General features: G+C 37.5%; 1 protein-coding gene across 1 annotated transcript in view; it reads left to right on the plus strand.

The window, feature by feature from the left end:
• ERICH3 (glutamate rich 3) overlaps window positions 1-22,898 on the plus strand; it is an 81,334-nt gene that overhangs the window by 38,621 nt on the left and 19,815 nt on the right. Inside the window, 4 exon segments of the mRNA XM_055083905.1 lie at window positions 1,101-1,287; window positions 6,543-6,844; window positions 11,647-11,880; window positions 21,639-22,088. Of these exon segments, the coding sequence (XP_054939880.1) occupies window positions 1,101-1,287; window positions 6,543-6,844; window positions 11,647-11,880; window positions 21,639-22,088 (1,173 nt within the window).

The following is a 22,898-nucleotide window of genomic DNA, read 5'->3' on the forward strand; positions in this document are numbered from 1 at the left end:
CATACCGCAAAAAAAAAAAAAAAAAAATGCAAATTCTTGTGCCCTGTGGAATCAGAAACTCTGGGATGAGGCCCAGAAATCTATGTTTTCATAAGCTTTTCAGGTGATTCTGCTGCACACTAAAACTTGAGAACACTGGTGTAGCCATATTTTAATAATAAGTGTAACAATAGGAAATATTGCAAAAGATAGGCAAAAATTATCAAGCCTATTATTGGTAGAAGTGGAAGAGTCCAGGGAGGCTTATTGTAGGAAGTAACATTAGAAGTGTCATGAGAAGCAGGTTTCTGAGTCACTCTGTAGCATAGAGTTTCTCAGAATTGGGTTTTGGGAGGTATAGGGTGAGACTTCTTCAAAAAGCATTATACAGACTTGAAATGATTAAAAATTGTTAATTGCAAGCAGTGGTTCTTAATTTATTGGTGAGACTTTTGGGTGGGTTGGGGATCAAGAAGGGGTCTCAAATCTAGGCAGAACTGAGAATGGATTGAAGATGGAATAATTCTGCCTCATCCATACATGTATCAGGATGTTTCAAGTCACAACTAAAGATAAAAGTTTATTTAAAAGCATTACTGAGTAAAAAAATAGTCATATAAAAGCATTACTGAGCTCACAGCAGCCTTTTGTTATGTACTTTATTGCTAGATAACATAGCAAGATAGAGAGGCGTGGAATCTAGAGATGTGTTTGGATTCAAACACTAACTCTCCCATTTACTGTATGATTTTGGCGGAATTACTGAACTCCAAACTTAAATTTCTGCATTATGGAAACTAATGATAGTAATATTTCTACTTCACATGGTTGTTGAGAAATAACACACCCAAGGTAATTAGGCATAATGCCTGGCCATATTAAATGCTCATGTAATTTTAGGTTTTATTATTTTATTACAAGTCAAAGAGTTTTATAATGCCTTGGAGTATTTATTATATATATAAGGAATAGAATGTGTTTTTGTGGTTAAAAAATTGTCCTCAAGTTAAAAAGGAGATCTAGAAAATAATATTGTACTTATATAACAGAAAAATGTGATTTAAAACATGTTAGTTCAAAGTCAGTTGCTTTCACTAATGTATTTCCTTTTTAAATTCCAGAGACCTTTCAGTTTATTTCCAAAAGGCACCATGGTTTCCCCTTCAGTCTCACCTTTTTCCTGAACGGGATACAGGTGAACAGGTTAAGTTCCTGCTGTGAATATAAGCATCGAAAAGGTTCCAGACTTGGAGGCAGACGAGGCTACTTTGGGTTTGTGTGTGTCGAGAGATCATCTCCTTGCTACAAGTATGGAAACAAATGTCCTTTGGTAGAGGGCAAGTTTTGCTACATTTTTCTTTGTATGCTTTTACTGATGTATTTCTCAGCACAATTTGTTAAGAATCATATCAATGAAGATGAGCCTAAAATATCTAAGTTAAAGGTTGTTTATCACAATCCTGTGTGTTGTATTTAAAATTATAAGATATAAAGTAGATTTCCAGGTGTATTATATAGTGGGCATAAAAGCTGGTGGTGTTTCAAATTCTGTTTCTTTTCTACCTCTTCCTTTCCTCATAATGCTTTAAGTTCTCTCTCTAAAGCGAAGGAGAGAGGCTTTTCCCCCCTCATTCCTCATAGTAATTTATTTTGGGCTGAGCTCCAGAGCATGTGTCAAGCATCCGGCTTACATAGTTGCATATTATAGGTTTTGCATAATAGAGGTGTGCCTGCGCTATCGTGTAGCCCCATGATCACTCTCATGCCCCTAATTTCAATCTCAGACATAAAAAAATACATGATAAAAGGTCAGTTTTGACTATTATTCATCAGTTTTCATATTAGACATTCTATTTGTAGTCAGGAGATCTTCTTTCAGGCTTTGCTTAATTTTTTCCTGAAAGTACTCGTGGAGAGTTGACTCTGTGCCAGGCTAGAACATGGCAGTGAACCAACCAAAGAACCTGACCCATGGAGCGCCTTCTGACAGGGGAAGTGAAAATAATATACCAATAAACCGATGCCAATATACCAATAATACACCAACCAATTAATGTATATTAGATGGTAATAAGCGTGATGAACGCAAAACAGGGTAAGGGAGATATAAGGAATGAGGGGGGACAAGTGTCAGAAGGCAGTATTATTTCATGTAGGATGGTCAGTAAAGGCCTCTCTGATGTCTTTCGAGCAGAAACCAGAAAAAAATGTCTCCTTTTTCAAATAGGTTTTCAGGTAGAGGAAAAGCATATACCAAGGGTGTGAGACAGGATTATGCTTGGTGTATGTAAACTAGTGTGATCAGAGCAAAAGTGAGAAAGGGACAGTGATAGAAGATGTCACTGTCAGAGAGACAGTGGAGTCAAGTCACGTAGAGTCCTACGGTCATTGCAAAGACTTTGACTTTTATTCTGAGAGGGATGTGAAGCCTCTCATGTAGGTTTAGAGCAATGGCTTGTCATGATCTGATAGTAGCTCCTATGGGAAAAATAAAATAGGGAGGGTGGGGGGAAGGGTGGAAACTACTTTAATCCAGAGGAGAGAGAGTGGTAGGAAGAGTTACAAGTGATTAGGTTCTAGACGTATTTTGAAGGTAGGGTTTACAGGATTTATTGATGGATTGGATGCAGGGCATGAGATAAAGAGCAGAGTCAGAGATGATTGAAAAGTTTTTAACCTGAACAACTGGAAAGATGCCCAGTTAACATGGGGAAGACTGTGGAAGATGCAGCTTTGGGAGTGGAAGGAGGCGATTTTGGTTTTGGACACACTGAGTTGGAGACATCTATGAGATATGCAAGTAGAAATGTTGAATAGGCAGTTGGATCTGTGAATCTGGGGTCTGGTGAGAGGTCCAGGCTGGAGATATATAAATTTGAGAATTGTTTACATATGGATGGCATTTAGAGTCATAAGATGGGATGAGACTGCTTAAGAATGGAATGTAGTAAGAGAAGATGCCTGAGTAATAAGCTCTGGTCACTTTAGTTCAAAGGTGAGGAAGATAAAGAGGAACCAGGAAAAACCTAGAGAGGAGGACCAGTCATTAGACAGAGAACCCAGAGAAAGCAATGTCCTGGAAATGAACAAAATGTTTCAAGAATAAGGCATAATCAACTGGGTCAAAGGTGTGGTTAGGTGAAGCAAAATGAAAAGTCAGGATTGAGCATGATTATTTGGTAATGTGTTGGTTATTGGTGATCTTGGCACAAGTTGCTATTGTGGAGTGGTAGGAATGCAGGCTTGTTTGGAGTAGGTTTAAGAAATAATTGGAGAAGAGCTAAAGCCAGAGATGATAGATAGCTCTTATTAAAGAGTTTTGCTCTAAAGGATGGAAATTGGGTGGCAGCCAGGAGGGAGGATGTAGGGGCCCAAGGGGGCTTATTATTTTTTAAGATGGGAGATGTTATAATATGGTTATAAGCTGATAGATAGGGTTGATACCCTAGGGGAAAAAAACACATTGATCAGGCGTGACATAGAGAGAGAAATTGCTGGGGCAAAGTGCTTGAGTAGACTAGAGGAGATGGGATCTAGGGCTCAAATGGAGGTGTTAGCCTTAGATGAGAGGACGCATTCTTCTGTAGTAACAGGAAGAAAGATGGCATATAGGGCAGAGAGAGATGCAAGTTGGTGGCTGTGTTGGGATCAACTGGAAGTTCTCTGCTGATTATTTCTATTTTCCAGTCAAAGAGTGATTGGAGCCTTAACCTCAGCTGATTATGAAGCTAAGAAAAAATTGAAAACCAGTGTCTTATGAGAACTGTGCATTTTAGTTGAGGGTAATAGAACTTACTCTTAAACATGACAACCATTTTGTTATTATTATTTGAAAACTTCAAAGAAAGAAGCTAGAGAGAACCAAGTGAAATCATATAAAGAATTGTACAGAAGCTAGTTAAGTGTTGAAAGGAGAGTAGATGCCATCCATCAGATTTTGGCACTGATTATTAAACCTCGATAGAAAGTGTTTAAGACCAAACATTTTATAGCTTGGATTTATACAGCAATTCCCAAAGAGTGCAATGTGTTCACACATGGATGATTGTTTACAAACTCATTAGCTTTCCTGGGAGTTAAACAAATGACTTGCCCACATATATGGAGAACATATTTGACTTGGAACAGAAAAGCAACCTCAGGTAGGTCCTAAATATACCTAGGCATTCCTGCTACATTGCCCTAGACCATTCACTGTCGCACTTGCTAGATGACTCTTTCACACCTCTTCTCTCTCTTAAGGAGGAAGGATTTAGAAATTTTTGGAGTTACCTGTCTAAGGTCCTTAGAAAACAAGAAAAGTTTAGCAGCATTCACTACCAAAGTATGGAGGTTCCACACTTGTATCCATCCCTCAATCATGGGAACTCTTTGAAGAGTCATGGTAGTTACTTTCAGTTGCTAAAGTGAAACACAGGAAAAAGAATTGCTTAACCAAGAGAATGCAGACTGCTTTGAGCTTTAGTAATGAGAATCAACACCTCAAATTATACTCAGAAGTCAAATAGGTAGTCAGTGATGAGGAGAGCACAGATGTTACCCACTTTGTTTGCCTAATTCCCTTAAGCAGATGGGCAATAAAAAGTCTGTGCATGCAGTAGGGAGGCATCAAAGCCTCTACACAGTCACAACATAAACTAAAAGTAACAGCTTATCAGAGGCTCCAAGTCAATTATTTGGTGTTGCCATTGATAAGGGAAGAATAGCTTGAACAGAAGGAATGCTAGTAATCATAGTCTCTGAAGATTCATGACACCTTTATTCCAAGGAAAGCAGTGTGCTACGTATATCATCATTATAGTCAAGAAATAATTTATCATGCTTAATATGGCTGAGGTAAGTATGTTCATATTATCCCATTTTTCACAACCTGATAGTTACTTTTGAGTGCATATCCTTTTAGCTTTATTTTATGGGGAGATAGTGAAAGGATAAGTGATATAACTAAGTTCTCATATTTACTTGTTGGGAGAATGAATTAAGATCAATTCCTATGCTATTGCTAGTCTAGGGATGGCTGAAATTCAGTGATATCTTCAGTTTAGGAAATTGCCATTGGACTTGATTCACGTAGAGGCAATTTTCAAATTTTACGTATTGTTTCTATTCTTCCTGGAACTGGAAAGTCTTGACTGCATTCTGACCCCACTCTAACTGACCCAGTTCCCCAATAGTTGTGTGACATGGAGAGAAGGGGATATGTGAAGTTCTAGAGGAGGAGTGGGGAGACTGGTAACTGCCAGGCACCTCTTTCAGGTCAGGGATTGTCTCTAGGCCTTGGTGAAAACTTCTCCACATTCTGTTAGTCTTTGTGAGGAGACTGTGAGTACTTGCCCTGGGTAAGCCCAGCAGTGTAACATTTGTCTGTGTAACTAGTCATCTGAGAAGGCTATACCTGTAATCTAATAATATGGGTGTACTTCAGTGGGAGGTGATGGAGTCTAACAGTCCTGAGCTGAAAGCCAGCTTTATCACTAATCTGCTGGGTGAACTTGGGCAAGTCATGGAATCCTTGAAGCCTCAGTTTCCTCATTTGTCAAGTGATGACGATAGTTCTTAAGTTATTGGTCTGTAGGGGAATATATCATATAAGATCATGTACATAAAGTACCCAGTAAAGAGATTGGCACAGAAGGAGTGCTTGATGCTCTTATTGTTATCATAGTCATCATTTTTATTAATGTATGTATCATAGTTATTGGAATTCCTATTTTGATTTTAGCTCAGGAGACAGGATAAAAGCTACAGAAGAATTTATTAATGTTACTTTTGTTATAACTGATTTTTAAAAATATTGTTTAATGTCTTAAAACATTCAGATCATTTGCTGGCTCACCAGATTTGACTTAGAATGACTTTATGACCTCTATAGATTACTGCCATTTTCAAAAAACAAAAGCTTATTGCCAGGAAAAAATCACCAAAAGATTATGGTACAGGTTTCAAAAGGCCATTATAAAAGCAATAATGACAGTTCTGTTAAAATAAGCATTCAGGCTCCTGAAGTGTTTATTTAAAGGGCACAAAAATATTTAACTGATTGTGTTTCTTAAAAAATCAATCATAATTATTTAGAGTCAATTTTGTATATAAGTCTTTTTGTTGTTGTGTTGTTGGAATAATAAATTATCAAAGACTGAATGACATCTTTCTTCTGATAATTTTTATCTCAGCTTCCTTTTATTGATAAACCTGAATGTTCTTTTATCACATAATTTTAATATGAGGACTTAAATTACCTATCTATCTATCTATCTCTGTTATAAGGCCAAATGTATACTTTAAGGCGCAAAGTTTAGTTTGAGACTATAATTCATTGTTGTTAAGTTGCTTCCTTTTCTTGTGTATTACTGTGGGTAAAACTATTAAGAATTGTGTTTATTTATAAGATTTTGGTATTAATAAGGAGAAAGTAGTTTATTTTAATTAACTCTGTGTACTATGATAAATATGTTTCTTGTAGCATTTCTTACTGGAATAAGAGAAGTGATTTAAAGATCTTTGCAGTTCCATTGTGCTATATATAAATGTTAATCAACACTTTATGTTAATGTTTTTCCTAGGTGCATTATTGCAATGGGCCTTGACAAAAAAACAACTTCACCAAAACCTAGGAAAGAAAAGAGTATTGAGAGAAGAGAGGGATTGATGAAGGGTGAGGGGAAACTGAGGAAGGATAGAGAGTACCTGATACCAAGAAGGAGAGAGATGGAGGGAAGCAAAACCTCAGCTTCAGCCATTTTTTCAGCTCAAGAACTACATACAGGGATCGGTGAAGTGAGAACTGCTGTCGAAGAAATGGAACGTAAAGAAAAGCCAGGACAAGAAGTCTGGGAAGATGACCAAGAAAACATATTTAAATATGGTAATGAGTAACACTGGGTTCTTTTGCTGTTGCGTGGTCGTTTTGTTTAAGATTTTACAATGTGATTATAAAAATTTGCAAAAATATCCATTAAATGTTGTTACTCAGTTTAGATCTTCAGGCAACTGTGTTGCAGGTGAGGAGTCCCTGACCACCTTCTCAACTGTTTTGCAAGGAGTTCTGTGTGGCCTGTCTTAGAGGAGGGCAGCCTTACTCCAGGGGGCTGGAGGTGCTTTGAGGGGGAGGCGGGAAAGGAGAGTTTGCGTCTGCGTGAGCCAGAGGCTCTGTTCACTTATGCAGGGAGAGACCATTTCACCAAACAGAATTTTGCCTGTTTTTTTCAGTATTTGATGTACTTGCTTTGGTGAAACTGATGCTTTGGCATCAGGTAGGAACAACCTATATGATTATATAGTGATAGAGTATTCCATAACTGAAAACATTTGATGTAGGCCTGGGGTCCTGGAGCTTGTCTGCATTTCTTGTTTTCTTGTTCTTCCCTTCCCTCCCCTCCTGTCCCTTCTCCTCCTTTCCCCTCACTCTCCTCTCCTTCCTCTTCATCTTCTTCCTCCTCATCCTTCTCCCCTGCCTCTTTCTCCTCATTTCTTTCCCCCCTCTAACTGCATACACACACTCATATATATATATATATATATATATATATATATATATATATATCTCCTTGCCTTATATATGTACATACCCTCACCTTTTGATGTAGTAGATATTATTACTCTCTCCATTTTAAGAAAATGAGGCTCAGAAATACAGAGAGAAAGTAGCAGAACTAGGATTCATACTGTAGGAAAGGAAAAACTTTTCCCTCTACACATCTTAGCTTCATTAACTGTATCCTTGTAAGTGAAACTGACAAAAGAGATTAAAAAGGGAAAACAAGCAAAAGTTTATTAGCAGGTGCATCGTGCATATGTATGGGAGCACTCAGCTGAGTAACTCAAAGGGGTGGTTAGAACTTGGGCTTATATAGCATCTTAATAAAAGAAAAATACATTTTTTTTCAAGAAGTGACAAGGCAAAGGAAAAGGACATTGAGCTTCCAGGGGCAACAAATTGTGGGAAGGCAAATATTATGTGGAAACTAATGGTAGATAAGGGCTAGTTCTAGTGAAGTTTGTTATGTTGATTCCTCTGGTGCCATCTCTGGGCTGCTAAGGATCAGAGTTGTCTCCTATGATTAACTTTTGTCCTTCCTGGGAGACAGGGGAGGAGAGACTCCTTCAAAAATTTATGTCCTGCTTTTAGGGAAAAGGGGGGAGGGCAGAGAGCTTCTCTTCTATTTACTACTTCTCAATTGCCTTCCTTCAGCTCAAAATAAACCTTATGCCCAAGTGGCATAGTTTGGGGTGGCATACTCTGCTACCCTTTAATACTCAGGCTTGTCTAATTCCAAAGCCCAAACTTTCAAACACTGTACATATAACCTCTTCTTCTGTACAAGCTATCCTTGATGTTACCTGGTTGTGGGTGATATGTCCAAAGAATCAGAAAAGGGGAGCTGCCTGAGTGTCCCTCTTGCACCCAGGAGACAAAGCCTGGATTAGAGGAACACTAGCCATTGGCTGGGATAAGTGTGGAAGGGCTGGTATCAGGAAAGGGGCATCTCCTAGGTCTCTTCTTCCCCACCTTCTCTAGTTGCTGCCCAACAGTTTCAGAAATCCAAGAGAATAATTACAGAGTTGTTACAGCATTAGACTTTATATCTGTTTATTACTGAAATAATGTGACTATCTAAAAAAGATTTCACTCCTAACACTTTGACCCACTTACCTCTCTCCATCATCCTTTCTAGTCTTTATTCTTATCTTAAACTGAAAATTCTAAAATATCTGTAGATAACAATAGCAACGGCAGAGAAATTAACAAATGGGATGTGTCTTCGTGTTTTAACTTTCACAACATACAGGTATGTTTATTTAGGCCATGTTCAACTTCTGTATTTTTTTTTCCTTAAACCAACATGGCCCGTGCTATGAGTAGCATACTTTATGACTATAAAACAGCTTTTCCCAAGATCTTACTTCTGTGTTGGCTCCTTAATGGACTTTAAATGCCCATTTCCATTTAAAAAAAGAAGAAACAGCAGAGCAAGCCTTCAGCTCTCTGTAGAACAGTTGCTGATGGTCAGGGCAGCAAGAAGCCTGTGTGGAGGTCAGCCAGGGAGAGCTGCGGAGGGATTGATGTTGACCTCGCGTTGACTTGCTTCCTCATTAGTGGGGATGGTAAACAACAAGCTAATTACATTCTCTGGAAGAAGAAAGATGAGATGGGGAAACAGAAGAAATTATGAAAAGGGATCCAGAAAGCATGCCACTGGTTCATTCATATTGAAAACATGAGTAGATGAGACAAAGGAGGTGTGCTTTGAGCTGTGATGCTAATGCAGTGTGCCTGGTTAATAGAAGGCTAATATTTAAATATGATGATAGAACAAAGCCAGGGCAGCCTTGAATTTCCTGTTTTGAGAGAAAACACTGAAGCTCCTGCCAAATAGGATTCAGGGATTGTTCCTGTGGTTCACTACATGGTCCTTCAATTTTATGGTCTGCTTCAATAATATAACTGCAATAGTGTCCTAATTGTGGACACTTGTACGACTCTGATTTTAATCAGGTGCCTCCATTAAAGTGTATTGCTGTCAATAAAGCACATATTGTTGTGATTTCTCCTATTCTATGACCAACTCTGTCCACCCCCAATCAATCATGATTACTACTAATCTCTAACATTTTTTAGGAGCCTACTGTCCTTGGTACTATACTAAGCATATTTTAGGGATTATTGCTTTTAATAGTCCCCATAGCTTTGTGAGGCAGGTACCACCCATATCATAGGTGAAGAAACTGAAGCTTAAAGATGTTGAGCAAATTGACAGGTCACACAGCTGTGTTTTAACTGGTGCTTGGACACATGACAGCCTGACTCCAGAACCCTCATATTTCACCACGCTGTAATACTGTTGATGGACTTGCAGCAATTTACTCATGTACTGTCTGGCCCCTGCTTATCTTGTGACCAGCAGCAAATATCTCTTGTTTCTAATGTGTTTCTCTGTGTGTGTGTATTCTATGGCTAACTTCAAACACTCCTAGGAAGTCTTCCACAATCTCCAAATGACTTTCCACCCTTGTTTGACTCTATTCCACTTATTTGACACTATTTCACATAATTAATCATGAGTCCTATATAAAAATCTACAGCAATTGAGCCCAACAGTGTTAAAACTAACATTACTGAGGGTCATGTATAAAAACTATTCTAACATGAGTACAGTATTTCTTGTGTACCTACGTCTTATTTCCTCAACAAAAATCGGAGATTCCTTGATGGGCAGGGGTTGTGTTACTGTAATGTCTTTTATCTTTCAATTTTAGCCTCTTCCAAATAGAACGGTCTCAATAAAGTCTTATTGATTGACAACTGACTAAACTAAGTGAGAAGCTATCCCATTACTTGGCCTGAAATATTTGAATCAAAATATTTGTTTTTATTAGTATGTCCTGTTTCCATTATGCAATATAAACTAATTTTTTCAACTTCTTGCTTATTTTATAATTTTGTTCTACTGATTCACATTTCTCTTTCTCCAGATTAAATCTCTTTCATGAAAACTTTCTTGTGATGAGTTCTCTTTGTTTGCCTTTTTTCGTTACAGTTTCTGATCGCACTTTTCTGCTCACATCGCCCTCATACCTTCTCTGCATTAACAGAGCTTTCTTCATATGCACAGGGCATGCATTTCTAAATTAAGTTTCCTTCATTGTGGCAGAGTGGACAGCTCTCAAGTAATTACCCGAAAGGCCCCCACTGCTGGAGAAGAAACCAGACTATCTAATAACTAAAACACACAAAATAGGGAAAACTATTTTTCCTGTAATTTTTATTTTAAGAGATAATTGTTTATTTGCTTAATTGGTTCTGCATGAAATCCTTTTGCTCTCTATCCTTGGCATGTTGTCACTTCAAGATTTTTAGTTTTTGGTGGAAGAAAAAGGGGAACAATTAAATATGAAAGGTGAAAAATTATAACCACAAGGGACAGATGGCGTTTATCTGATGTGACAGTTTCCTTTTTCTGCTACAGATGTGTTACACTTCTGAAGAAATGAAGCAAATTCATGACTGTGACAGGAATATTCTATCTTATAAGAATTTTTATCCTTGGAATGTAATTATTTTATTGATTGTAGGGATGAATAATGCATATGATTTCTGTTCTGGCCCAGGTACAGAATCCTTCATAATGCCTTTTCTTGATGTCCATTTGGTTCTCTCAAAGAATGTGCTATTCACAGTGTTACTTCTCAGGGCCTTTGGACTTGTTAATTGAATTTTTTCCACTTTACTATTCATTAACTTGATATCCAAATATTTTGAACATTCTTCCTATAAAATATGGCCTCACTGGGTCTCCAAATTAACTTTTATTATTATAATCCTGTTCTCTTCATTTTTAATTTATTTCTAATTTATTGTTTTCTATCAAGTTCTTCTCTTGTCCATTTTGGTTATTGTAGATGATGATGTCCATTTGTAAATGAGCTTTTATTAGGTTTCAGCCTTGTCATTTGGAGCTTCATTTCTTTACTGCTCTTGTATATGTAACTGATTGCAATCTTTGATCATTTGCTATTAGTTTTCCATGTTCACTAACTGTGTGAAAAAGAAGTGAAGAAAGGCCCAGAGAGGAGAGGATAATGGAGTCAAAGTTCTCATTAAAGTGAAATGGGTTAAGTATTAGGAATTCTATTTTCATTCTCATAGTGGAGCTTTTCTTTTCTCAGAATATGAAGAAGATTTCGAAGCAGATGAGGAGAAACAAGATGAGAAAGCTAATGAAGGACAGGCTGATGATCAAATGAATGGAATGCCAAAGTCACCCTCAGATGATGAAAAAGATCTTTTAGACCCTGAAAAGGAGAGTGAAACCTCGTTGTGGAAGGCATCAGATGCTGATGACAGTGTGAAAGATGAGGTTGATGGATGCTCTGAGAGTGAATTGGAAGAGGATAAACATGGCAAGTTGATTAGCGTATCATTTGACATAGGCTGTTTAGCAAGTGTACTCACTACTTTTCTTTTCCTTATATTTAATGAGAGAATCCTCTTTAAGAGACTGTTCAGAACCTGGTTCCCTAACCGGAGGATGCTGATCAACCCCTCTTCCAGAGATATCCGAATTATGGAGTCATTCTTCAATCCTTTCTCTTTCTTTAGTTTGCTGGGATTTTTCAGCAGGGTGTCAGGTGAAGCTTGTAGTGACACATCTTCTGTTTACCTAGAAAGTTACTACCTTTTTTTCATCTCAAACTATCTCCTCTTATGTACACACACATATACACCATTTTTGTGGCTTTGGAAAAATGAAAAGTAGCTCTCATTCAATTAAAGGAAAAGTTGAAAATTCCTCCCTTATGTTCATTTTTTTTTTCTTAACTTACCTTGAACGCAGATGCTGACATATTAGTTTATGGAAGGATTATTGCTCTTGGCAAAGCTTCCTTCCCCCTTATAGTCTTCAAACCTAAAACGACTCTGCATGTTCACAGGGAAAATACAAAGCTTTTCAGGTAGATAAAGAAACCCTCATTATCTGAGGCATATCTTAAATTTTTAAGACCTTTTTAAACACCTTAAATTACCAAAATAATGTCCAAAGAAGGAAAACATTTCTGGCTTTGTCCCATGAAAGGGTTTGGCCAAGGCTCTGTGGGTCTTAGTAAATAAAATATCTTCCCTGGTACATTCTGGGCATTTATCAGTGATAATAATAACCCTGTCTTATATTTAAGTATGTGTATGTCTTTGTAATTTGCTTTAGACTAGAGAATGAGGTAACATTATGATGACTTTTTGAATTGCTGTCAATTTTCCCCATTCTTTTCACCTCTCAAATTTTTTTCTGTATAAAATCTCAAAATTTTGAATTCAAGGAATACATAGGGATTATACAAAATAAGAGTAAATTAAGTAATAAAGTAATCACAAGAACAAATATTTAGTTTGTAGTTCTATTCTGTTCAAGAACGAATTCAAGCAAACCTATTCTAAAATTTCATGCAGACATATACAAGGCAATAAAATAAAGAACAGAAATTATTTAGAGTAAGAAAGAAGACAATTTTACTAGGAACTGCACATGAGACCATGACTATGCTTGAACTAAAAATTTAATCCTGAACTTCCTGACAGAGTAAATAGTGAAGCACAATGTGAAAAATTAGAGTGATTTTAACTTTCAATATATTTGAAAACAAGTTTTGCTGCCATTTTATTACAGTTGAAAGAACTACTCTATATTAATGATCTAGCATTGAAAATTTTTTGTAAAGTCTTAAATTAGGCCTTTTCTTTAATTTCTCAATAGTTACATTTTATGTTTCTAGGCATGCCGAAACATAGCTTTTTCCCCTAATTTTGAATGTGAATATTGGATTTAAGTTTATATCCCTATATGACATAGAAAAAGTTAAAGAATTCTATGGAAAAGTGATGTCACCTGAATCAAATTTTAAAGAAACTATACAAGTGACTTTGACCTGGAAAAAGATTGAAAGTGTGTCTGCATATAAATATATCCGGTTCAGAACAAAGAAGGGCTCAGTTTTTAATTTCTTCAATAATGGTGGTGAATTATCAAGTATTGATTTCACAAAGGGTCAGTACCTTATTTCAATATATGGTAATCTGGGGATTATTTTTGTACTGCATAATCAACTTGCTTTCTTGGGATCAAATGGATTTTTTTCCAAGATAGAATAATTTTTTCTGTTTAAGCAGACAAGGATGTAGGCAGTACTTGGATCTTACTTCGAGGGAAGGCTTTAATCATTTAGACCTGTAATTATTGAATAACTGATAGTGATGGGTCAACATTAACACCAAATACTACTTGCATTTAAATAACTGGAATCTTATGTTTAAAAAGGTATCCTATAGGTACTGTTCATTAAGACTATTTTGTGCTAAGTGCTGTGCTAAATATTTTACATGAATTATCTGATTTACTTCAAACAACCTTAAAAAAAAGCAGGTACTTTTAATCTCCATTTCACAAGTAAAGAAACGTGGAAATGATGAGATTGAGTAACTCACACAGCCAGAAACTGGTGGAGCCAAGACGCAAAATTCAGAGCCTGGATTTTGGAGAAAAACAATATAACATTTCTCCAAATCAGCCAATATCCACTTATCTAAAATTAAAGCAAGTCCCCCCAATAAAAGGATTTTGTTTCCTTAAGAATGTACATTTTAGAGGCATTTACCTTGAGCTCTTCATCTTATCCTAGTTTTTAGCCTCTGTTTTTTGTTTGTTTTACTTTTTTTTTTTTTTTTTTTTTTTTTGTGGTATGCGGGCCTCCCTCTGCTGCGGCCTCTCCCGTCGCGGAGCACAGGCTCCGGACGCGCAGGCCCAGCGGCCACGGCTCACGGGCCCAGCCGCTCCGCGGCACGCGGGGCGCTCCCAGACCGGGGCGCGAACCCGGCTCCCCCGCATCGGCAGGCGGACGCGCAACCACTGCGCCACCAGGGAAGCCCTGTTTTACTTTTAAACGGAGGAAATTAAAATGGACATTTTCTAATTTTACCCAAATTTACCGCTCTCCTTCCTGGATGGACTCCCCCAATCCACTCCCAGGCCTTTTGCTCATTTCCAGTTCATCCCCTTCCTCTTCCATGAGACTCTCCTACTTCGGCAGCCTTCACTGAGCTCTTTATTTTATGAAACTCTATTGTTCAGTAGTTCATTTTTCACTCATTGTTTCATGTGTGTTAAATTTTGCCCCTCAAACTAATTACACAATTTAATAACACACAAATTAATTATACTACAAAAGCTAGGACTGTATGTTGTCTTTGTTATTCCTCACAGAGGTAATTTCCTAAAGATATTTTGTGAATATTAAGCAGTTACTTGATTAACACCAAGAATACTAAAATACTTTTGTTAGTACCATGATATCTAGTTACATTTATACTATATGATTATTACTGGAATTTTATTAAAAACATTGTATAGAGTTAGCTGCATTATGTAGATATAGAACATATAATATTTTAAATAGATATGTAATGAAAGCTATCAGAACATATAAAATCTAATCCACAATGTTGGGAAATTTAAGAGCCAAAAATTAAACTGGCTAACTATTTTATTTTGTTTTTTCAATAACGATGTTATTAAATAATCCTTTTTAAGAGCTCCTTTGCATCCTCGGTATTTACATTAAAACTTTGCCATTATTCTGAAGTAAAATTTCATTGCTTACTACTGTTTCTTTCCTCCACCACCAGGCTCCTTTATTTTCCATCCCTTTATTTTGATAACCTGACCCTGTGTTATTCAAAAACATGCTTTTTAGCATGAGGAGTATCAGAATTAGATATTTCATCCAGCAAACAAGAAATGTGCATTAAAAATGATAATGACATGATAGATTCCTTGGAACAATCTATTGAAAAGCCAGACGGCACTTCATCTTCAAAAGTGTAAGAGGCATATTGTGACCACTGAATCCTAGACACTGGTACATCCTTTCTATTGACATGATTAAGAATCTCGCTGTTAGTGTTTGGATGTGTTTCATTTGAACCTGCCTGCACCTGTTCCCAGAGGGCAAACAATTGCCCAGGCTGTCACTCTTGTGACAAGTCGGCCCCATTTAAACTGCCAGTGAGCAATTGCATCGGCCTGCCTTGATGAATACACTGTGCTGAGCAGCCTGCAAGTGATGGAGTGCCAGGGACTGCGTGCCCACTAAGAGAGGACCCTGCTTTAGGAATGATGTGTGAGACTTACCGTCGTTTAAAAAGAATGACAGCTTCCTTTTCTCTGTTTGTGTTGGCAACCCCAGGAGCTAATTCACCAGTTGAAAATATATTGTCATAGATGAATGTTATAAAGTTGAGGGGAAAAGTGTCATGTTGCTGAGAATAGACTTCTAGGGACAGTTTGGATGATAGTACCTATGAGTAAGAGGTGGACTAAGTAGCTCCTTATGAGAAAGAGAACGGGGGGAAGGGGGGGGGAGAGAGAGAGAGAGAGAGAGAGAGAGAGAGAGAGAGAGAGAGAGAGAGAATCTGTTCCCAGAATACAAAGAAAAGAACATAAGAATTAAAGCGAAATTTTTTTCTAGTAAGAAAGATGGTATTTTACTTGTGCTATTTTTCAGTCTGTTGAAGAAGTAGGCCTTAAAGACTGAAAATCTCAGAATCACAAAAATATTCTGTTTACTTGATTTACTGACTTCCAGTATCTCACTCTTCCTTTCTGGGCCTGACTATGGGCTTGAAGAGATGCATATGAGGGAAGCCTGCTCCTTCTGTGTTGAAATTGTACATGCTATGAAACCACGCTCTGTGGACTTCAGTGTCATTTGACTCCTCCTCGGACCAGAGAGGGTTAGGGGAAAATTGTAGGCAGCTTTTGGCTAGAATCTATGTCTGTGATTTTTTTGCATGATTAGTCACACTTTAATTTTTCTTAATTGTAAGAATTCCTCAATTCATTTTCACTTTTGGATTGTTGAGGTAGGAAGTCATGGCTTTCAGGTGAATACTTAAATACAGCATCATCTTTTAGTTCACATAAAGTACTTTTCTATGAGGTATTTCTCTACAGTTTTGAATCTGCCCTGTACATAGTGATGGCACTACTGAGGCACTCAATAAAATCTTGTGAAATGCATGGCTGGTTGACTAGATTAATGGACAAATGTAAAAAGATTTAAGCAGCAAAATGTGATACATGATTTGATTATATTCTCAGTATTTTAAGTATTTCTAAAATCCAGTTAAAGGTAAATAAGGAGGAACTTTTTTTTTTTTTAGAAGATGTTGGGGGGTAGGAGTTTATTAATTAATTTATTTATTTTTGCTGTGTTGGGTCTTCGTTCTGTGCGAGGGCTTTCTCTAGTTGTGGCAAGCGGGGGCCACTCTTCATCGCGGTACGCGGGCCTCTCACTATCGCAGCCTCTCTTGTTGCGGAGCACAGGATCCAGACGCTCAGGCTCAGTAGTTGCGGCTCACGGGCCCAGTTGCTCCGTGGCATGTGGGATCCCCCCAGACCAGGGCTCAAACCTGTGTCCCCTGCATTAGCAGGCAGATTCTCAACCACTGCACCACCAGGGAAGCCCCAGGAGGAACTTTTAAGCTTTCTTCTTCTCCTCCTGCTATATCTGCATTTACTTTAGATATATATATACAAAGTAATGTATTTATTTGTCTCATTGGTAAATTGATAATGAATTACCAGTATGAGGACATATGTTCTCCCTTACACCAAATAACTAGTTACTGTTCATGGATGGAATTCAATGAGTTCTGCTTCTATTGTCATTAAGCATACACTCATTTGATGATATTTATTGAGTACAAAGCACTTGTCTAATTAGGTATTATTGTACATGAAAATATTGACCAAACCATAGGATCTAATATAAATATGAACAGATTGTGGTGAACTCATGAGTATAATCTACAACTGTTTATATAAGGAATAGTAGGACATAAAAATTCATATATCAAAGCTAATTTGAAGAAAATAGGTGTGACACTTATGCAGATTTTTCTGTGAAACCTTGGACCAAGGAATGGAAAAGAGACATAATTTGTGTTAGAGCTCAGAGTATTATTGGGTCCACTGGGTTGGGATACATGGTATGTTATTGGAGTGATCTAAATTTTTAACTGAATTTTCATATTTGAGTTTGTGAACTTAAATCGAGGTGTCTATATGGGCTTCAAGCAAGTAAGCTAAAAACAAAGTAGTTAAAATCAGGACATTAGTGGAGGAAATAATGAATTTAAACTGTAGTAAAACAATGCATCATGCTAGTGGGTGAAGGAATGATTGAAAACTGAGGTCAGGACTTGTCATTGGTTCAAAACAACTACGTAGCTACGGATCGCAATAAGAGTAAAACAGCTTCTGAGAGAGCTACCCATGGTCACTGTTAAGATAATGAACAAATACCTTAATAAATATGTGTAGTTGATTTATTGTGCTCATGCCAAAGGAAGCAATGTCTGTCTAGAGTGTGTAATCTCTATGGAAGCAGGGACCTGGCCTGCTTTTTTCTCCATTGTGTCCTCAATACCAGAACATTGCCTGACACATAGGATGTGCTCAATGTGCATTTAATGAATGAATGAATGAATCTCTGTAAGTGGCTAGGAAGATGGAGGACAACTCAGGACCTCAGTTACGAGGAGAGAGAGCAGAGTTCATCCTGAATTTGCTGGACTGGTGCTGACTATGGATGTGTGTGTGTGTGTGGTTGGTACCTTTGGTCAGGTGTATATCAAATTGACTAGGCAGGCAGTGCAAACAGTGGAGATTACTGACACATATATAGTAGAATACGTAAAACTATTTTCCATTTGTCATCCTGGAGTGGTAACAGTGGAAATTTAGCTAAGAGAAGCAATAGTGGGTTCATGACAGTAGGTGCCCTCTGTTTGAAGGCCTTTTGGCAGGTAGAGTGGTCTTGGTTTTAATACAATGGGTCATTCCAAAAGAAGTATTTTACAAAAATTGCTCCTTTATAGCTAATGGACATTGGGTATTATTTAACTTCCATGGGCCTTACTTTCTAGATCTAGAAAAAAAAGATAACTAACTACTCCATGGGATTAAATGAGATGTTTGTAAAGTGCTTACCTCAGTGCTTGGTACAGAGTAGGTGCATAATCATGATCAGGTTTTATTTTTTTCCTCAATAAATGGTAACTGTGACTACTATGCTTAATGTGATATACAGGGTGAAATCACAAGAAAGACATTTATTAGAATATACTTATCATGTATGATATCAGAGAGAGAAGAAGACTGAAAATCATAAAGCAATGATTATTTGATTTGGTGAGATTTTTATCATGTAATTTCTACAGTGATTTATGGAGAGCAATAATTGGAATTGATTCCCATTTTACAGCCAAGAAAACAGAGCCTTAGAGAAGTTAAGTAGCATAACTAAAGTCAAAGCTAATGAGTAGCTTAGTCATGATTGGAACATCTAAGTTTGTCTTACAGAAAAACATAGTATTTTCTCTCAAGCTCATGTTGTGTGAAATAGTAGTGATGGAAAAGAAGGAATAGTTATCAATGAACAGTTATGATGACATGAAAAGAGAAAACAGTGATGGATTGGGGACTGATTGAATGTGGAAAGAGAAAAGTCAGAGATCCTGCTTAGGGTGTAGAACCATGGCACCAAACACACTGGCTTTGGCCAAGGACTCAGGCAGTGGGTGCAGATCAGGTCCCTACCATGAAGACCAAGGGCAGATTCTTAGCATCAGTACCTGGAAGGAACACTGGCGAGATAAATGGAATTTGGTAGGAGGCAGAGCTGTTTCCTAACATGCCTCCAAGACAACTTTTTCCCTCCTAATGAAAAAAAAAATTACAATTTACAATTTACATATCAACCCTAAAATTCCTTTATATAAAACGTTCCTTTATATAAAAGTTTTCACATAAAAACTTTATTTCTAAGAGAATAAATAAAATTATTGTTGAAAATCCCATTCCATGGCCCTAAAGCATTTTTAGCTTTTTTGTAGGCACAGCCTGGCCCCAGTGTCTGTATGAAAATGAGAGTGAGAAATGAGAGTGAAACGAAATTATACAGGGAGGTTAGAGAGAAATTTGAAAACTGAAATGAGTTTATATGGGAGGTCAGGTAGCCTTGCCACTCAGCAGCCATTCATTCACCTGATCTTTCTCAAGGACTGACTCAAAATTGAACCAGAGCATGTTTCAGCCTTTGAAATAAAATAATACAATTAATAGAAGCTGCTAAAGAAAGGGGAGCACTCATTTTTTAAATTATGTGAACAACTCTCAGAGCCAAAAGAGAGAGTCCTGGTGTCAACATTCAGATGGTAGATACGGATATTTTTGGATGTGCAGAACAATTATAACATTGTATCCTAGCTAATTGTGCAATTAATGAAAACCACTGATCAAACAAACCACTAGCACACTGGGAGTTGTTTTTCTTTTTTAAAAAAACAAATGTGAGATGCTTAAGAGAGAGGGAGATCATAGTCTCTGAAATTTCTGAACTAGTACAAATAAGAGAACGACTGTCCTTGATCTGTACATTCCCCACCGAGAGACAGCACATCCAGATCTTATACAATGGAGATAAAGAATGAGTGGCTGAAGTATGTGATTCCTTTGAGAAACAGTGGTCATCTGGTGCCTGTCAAGGTAGTTGGAAGATAAGAACAAATGGAATTGTACTTAAGGGGTTCTGTTGCTTAAAGGCTTTTTGGAGTTTATTTTTACTGCTGTGTAGAATCTCTCACATCTTTGTGGGAGCTCAGTATGTCTCAGTGACTATACTTAAAATGCTAAGCCCTGTCATGGAGAGCCGTTGGGGCTAGAGGGAAGAGGATAAGAGTAAAGACAGGTATTTCTTCCCTTAAACTCTGCCTCAGCTGCTACAGCCATCTGGGTAGCTGACAAGCAGAAAAAAACATAAACAGAAAAAAGAATCAGGAGCACACAGAGAAGAGCAAACAAGAAAGCTAAGCAGCTTGTAAGTGTGGGCTATTTCATTTGAAAAATATATTCTATAAAAAAATTATAAACACAGGTCTATTTGGTTAAAAAAAATGAAAGGCAAGTTTGTATTTTTCTGGCCCAAGGCAGTGCATCTTCCTTACAGAGTCAGTGTGTGTGTGTTATTTTCTTGGAGATTTTAAAAAGTTTTTGTCGGTAATAAATACTAAACCATTTTTGGCTCTGGTAAGTTTCCAGACTGCATATCTGTAGCATCACATCAGTGTACTGCATAGATATCCTAGAATCTCTTTTGCCGATTCTATGTGCCCATCTCCAGCTTCTGCATCCTCTGTCTTCTTCAGAGGACAGCCCTGGGCTACTGGGTTTGCTTCACCCTCAGGCACAAAGAGCAAGGGAGTGCCAAGAGTTCGTGTTCCCCCCAGGGTAGCCTGTAGCCATGTCTGACTGGAGCAGAGAATGGAAGCCCAGCTCCTTCCTCAAGGGAAGAAAAATTCTAATATAATTTAGACTTCAGAGGTTCCCATGGGATCAGGCTGAGGCTGAGATGTTGCTTGAAATAGCTCTCTTGATTGACTTCTTCCCTTCCCTGCCCTGCTTTACCCACACCCGGAAGAGTTTCTCTTCGAGCATATTTTTAATACATCACTGGCACATGAGTCCTCATCTCAGTGTCTGCTTCTGGGGAACCCATAAAAAAGACCAGATCTCCCCCCGACACACATGCACACAGACACACACACAAGCATTATCTCAAAATATTAAGTATCTAGGTATTATGCAAATGCATAGATATTCTTACCATACTGAGCTACCAGGGTGTACCAGTATGGCGGGTGTTACAGTAGATAAAAATTTAAACTTTATGCACAGAGAATACTGTGGATACATCCAAGATGATAATGAAATAAGTGCTTTTGCTGAACAAGTAAAAGATTATTCCATTTCTTCTATAACAAAAATGATAATAACAAAGGTTTTCCAGTGAAATGGTTTTCAACAAATAAACAAATACAATTGGTTTTCAGTTAAATGTGACTTCTTATTGAAAATTCTATAGACTCACAGATTACATAGGTCTTTCTTTATCATGACAGTTATGTGGACTATATGGGGAAAGGGTATCAAATCTACTAAACTATATTAAAAATTTTAGTATGATTAATTACTAGCATAATTCCCACAATTATTATTATTAAATTTCCCTTTATGGAAAAGCAATGATGTCATTTTTAATTTTTGTAGATATAAGAACTGCTTCATCAACCTCATCCAAAAGTCACCCATATTCTAGTTGCAGTGAAGATGAATCTGCACTGGGGGAGAGGGAAGCCCACGCTGAAAACAGTCCAAATGAAAGTGTCCGAAGTCCATCTTCTCAGGAGTTGAGTGAAAATGATGAGCCAGGAAAAATCCACCTTCCAATTGAGACTTCTCTAGAAATCGAAATTGAAGACCAAGAAATAATAAAAGCAGATGTGGAGACCAAGCCTCTGCCAATAGAGGAAAACTTGGAGAATGTTCTTGGAGAAGAAGCAGAGAAAGGAACCCGAGTGATTGCAGAGGGCTTATCTGAGAAGTCCAGGGAACATGTTTCCAAGGAAGACAAGGAAAAGAGTAGGAGTAACCTTTGGGAAGGAAGCGCTGCTAAGGTGAAGGACAAAAAGGCAGGTCCCCGTAGGGTGGATAAAGGTGGTAAGTATGGCCATTGAGTTGACCTGCCATTGTCTCTATGCATGGAAGCTGATCTTGATCATTGCACTCTGCCAAAGCTTGGGAAATACTATTGTGATAATGCCGGAGGGATTCAATTTTTTCCTATTTCTCTCTGTGTCACATGGTCATACATGTATTTTCAGCTTGCTGTTTTCCTTTATTGCATTTTAAAAATTACTTGAAAATTCTTAAATAGCCTGTTTCCTATTTTCTGTAAATTCCTTCCTATGGCAGTTCTATCTCAAGAATCAAATAAAACACAATACATGTCTGAAGGCAAGGGTATCTGTAGCTTTTTAGAGGTTATTTAGTATTAGCAATGCCATTTGTTCTTATCCAAATATGCATTTATATGTATATGTAGCTAACATTGATAGGTGCTTGCTATGTGCCAGTGCTAAACACTTACATATATTAACTCGTCTAATCCTCACAACAGCCCAATATCCCCATGAGTTAGGTTCTATTATCATTATCTCCTTTTTACAGATGACAAAACTGTGGTTTGTAGAGGTTAAGTAAGATGTCAAGCATCATACAGCTAATAAGAAGCATTCCTAGGATTTGAATTCAGGGAGAGTGGTGCCAGTTTCTAAAGGTTTCCTATTTTATCTGTGCAATAGCAATTTATAGTTAAATAAAAATATAAAAATTTCATAGAAAACTCCAAACTGCACTTTAAGTTCTCTGAAACTGAGTAACTTTCTGATCCAGGGGTTTCTTGGGTGTGTTGGACAGTTCCATTTGACATAGAAAGTCTTGAAGCGTGTCCTAGGATGATCAGGCCCC

This window comes from Physeter macrocephalus, chromosome 4 (genome assembly GCF_002837175.3).
Source record: "Physeter macrocephalus isolate SW-GA chromosome 4, ASM283717v5, whole genome shotgun sequence".
Lineage (NCBI taxonomy): Eukaryota > Metazoa > Chordata > Mammalia > Artiodactyla > Physeteridae > Physeter > Physeter macrocephalus.